The sequence below is a fragment of the Mustela nivalis genome (assembly GCF_964662115.1).
Source record: "Mustela nivalis genome assembly, chromosome: 11".
NCBI classification, from domain to species: Eukaryota; Metazoa; Chordata; class Mammalia; order Carnivora; family Mustelidae; genus Mustela; species Mustela nivalis.
The window spans coordinates 75427723-75430512 of record NC_139030.1 but is presented as its reverse complement, the minus strand read 5'-3'; the positions used below and the strand labels follow the sequence as shown (position 1 = coordinate 75430512).

Here is a 2790-nt window from a genome sequence, read left to right as displayed (position 1 = left end):
TCCACAGCTCTCCCTTCCCTTCTAGCTCTCTCCAGATCTTCCCAGCAGTGAAGGCTTTTCTGACCACGGAGGTCAAACTCTTCCAGCCTCTGCCTGTCACCCAGCTCCAGAGCTGTGTCCACACACTTGGGTGATTGCGACAGCAGCCCCCCACTTCTCAGTACAATTTCTATCGTAGTCTATTTAGTCTATTTAGGGCTGCTATTACAGAGCACCATGACTGGGGCAGGTGGGAGGGTGCTTATAAACAACGGAATTTTATTTTATTTTTTAAAGTAATCTGTGCCCAACGTGGGGCTCAAACTCACGACCCTGAGAGCAAGAGTTGCACACTCCACTGACTGAACCAGCCAGGCGCCCCAGCAGAAATTTATTTCTCACAGTTCTGGAAGCTCGGAAGCCCAAGGTCAAGGCACACGAGGTTCAGCGTCTGGTGAGGACCGGCTTCCTGGTTTGTAGATTGCCCCTTTCTGGCTGCATTTCACATGGAGGAGGGGGACAGACAGCTCTTTCATAGGGACACCAATGCTGTTTGTGAGGGCCCCACCCTCATAACTTAAGCACCTCCAAATACTATTACATGGGGGATTAACTTTCGACCTATGAATTTTGGGGTGAGACCCAAATATTCCATCGAGGGCGCCCCACAACCAGACAGTTATTGCTAGGCACAGCCCAGGCCCTTAGACTTCACTTGTTTCTGCTCACCACTGCTGGGAAACTGACTCTCTGCAGAAAGACTGGCCCAATCCGGGTCCTGAGTCACCAGAGTGGACAGAGAGATGCCGCGACTGGCTCCTTCTAACATTTATCATAAATCTCCCTCTGGGTCCCCGGATTGCTCCGGGCACCAGGTGCACCTGCCTCTTTACACACACCTCTGCTCTTTTGCCAAAGCATTTGCCTTTCTCTCCATATATACCTGCAAACTCAGCTATAAATTGTCCCGTGGGGCCCCTGATCGGCTCAGATCATGATTGGAGGGTCCTGGGATCGAGCCCCGCATTATGCTCCCTGCTCAGCAGGAAGGTTGCTTCTCCTCCTCCCCCATGGTGGTGCGCACTCTCTCTCACTCTCTCTCTCACACACATAAATAAATAAACTTTGTAATAAATAAGTAAATAAATTGTCCTGTGGACCCAGCCCACTGGCGCAGCCACTCAGAGGCTCAGGACCTTTGCTGTGCAGCTACCTATGACATCACCAGCTGCCTACAGCCCCCTGTGACCTCACTACCTGAACAAGGAGAGCTGGGCCGTGGTCACTCCCTCAACAGCACAAGTGACGGAGGGCCTAAATGACCAGCAGACCCTCAGAAGAGGCCAGAGTTGCCAGCATCCCCATACATGGCGACGGCAGATCCACAGACAGCCTCACAAAGGGGTCCTCAAATCAGGTCCCCCTCCCCGCAGAGGCCCCTGTGGCTGACGGTGCTGGAGGGCCCCCTGAACAGCATGATGTAGATCGGGCCTCCATTGAGTCGTTGACTTCCAAACCCACATCAGCATCTGGGGACAAGAACAAGCCTGAAGCTGCTGGAACGCACAGCCAGGAGCCCAGGGAAGCCTCAAGCAGTCTGCCGGTGTCCACGGGCCCCCAGGACCCAGCATGTGATGACCTGGGGCAAGATTTGAGTGTAACTCAGAGTCTTCAGAGCTCCCAACGGGACTCCCTGATGGAAGAAAAGACCCCACAAATGACAGGTGTCCCCAGCGGAGAACAAGAATTAACTCCAGTCATCCCAGGGGCTGAGGTACAGTTTCCCGGGACTGTGGATGCTCAGCCCATCATGAACACCGCAGACATGGACTATCTGCGTAGCAGTCAGGCCACCAACACCACTGACACCGCTGAGGAGGGACCTGATGGTCTGGAGGCCTTGAGCGTTGACACTGAAGCTTTGCCAGGAGCCGGGTCCCAGGCAGTGACTGAAGGGGATCTGGAGGACAGCTCAGAAGACCTGCAGGCTCTGCAGTTGCCTCCTTCCCCAGGAGGCAGCGCCCCACCCTCACCCAGCCCCCAAGGGGTGGCCCTGGGCAGGATGTCCCTAGACCCCAGGCTTTACATGGCCAGCGAGGAGAACCCCTACATGCGCTCCATGACCAGTTTGCTGGGCGGAGGTGAGGGGTCCATCAGCTCCCTGGCGGACGTCCTAGTGTGGTCTGAGGCCACTGTGGGCATGGCCACGGCCCTCCTGGCCTCTGGCCACAGCTCCGTGACGGACCTGCTGCACAGCACTGGGCCCAGTCTACGCTCCGTCTCCAGCATCCTGGGGAGAACCTTCTCCTCTGGGCTGATGGCAGGACCCAGCCTGGCCCTGCGCTCTGTCACCCTCATGCTGGGGAGGGTGGAGCAGAGGACCCTAGAGCACGTGCGCTCGGCCATGCGGTTCCTGACCACCCACCTCCTTCCCAGTCACCCCAATCCAAACTCTGACTAGACCCCACGCAAGGAGCCCCAAAGAACTCAGGGGCTCAGCAGCCCCTGAGAACCCCGGCCCCCTCGTTCCTGCTCCTTCACCCACCCCTGCCCTGGCGGGCTCTCCCCAGATTGGGCAATAAAGCACTGGCGAGCGTTTATTTTCTAAGTGCAGAAAGGTGACCCCTGAGGGCTTCCCTGGTTGTCCTGTTGGGTTGGGGCGGGGGGGTGGGCGCTGAATCCAGAAAGAGACGAGCCTGGTAGGACGGGGGGTGGGGCAGGACTGGGGGGCCTAGCGTGGGGGCCTCAGACTTGCAAACATTGACCTTGGCTGGACCTCCAACCAGATAAGTGGGTTCCTGAGGAAGTGAG

The 2790-nt window shown here is 57.1% G+C and overlaps 1 protein-coding gene across 1 annotated transcript; it reads left to right on the top strand.

Moving 5' to 3' along the window:
- The first annotated feature begins 1258 nt into the window (after positions 1–1258).
- Positions 1259–2580, top strand: TEX44 (testis expressed 44). Its single transcript, XM_082689804.1, has one exon. It carries the CDS (start codon positions 1298–1300, stop codon positions 2438–2440), a length of 1143 nt encoding a protein of 380 aa, XP_082545930.1. The 5' UTR covers positions 1259–1297; the 3' UTR covers positions 2441–2580.
- Positions 2581–2790: the final 210 nt, after the last annotated feature.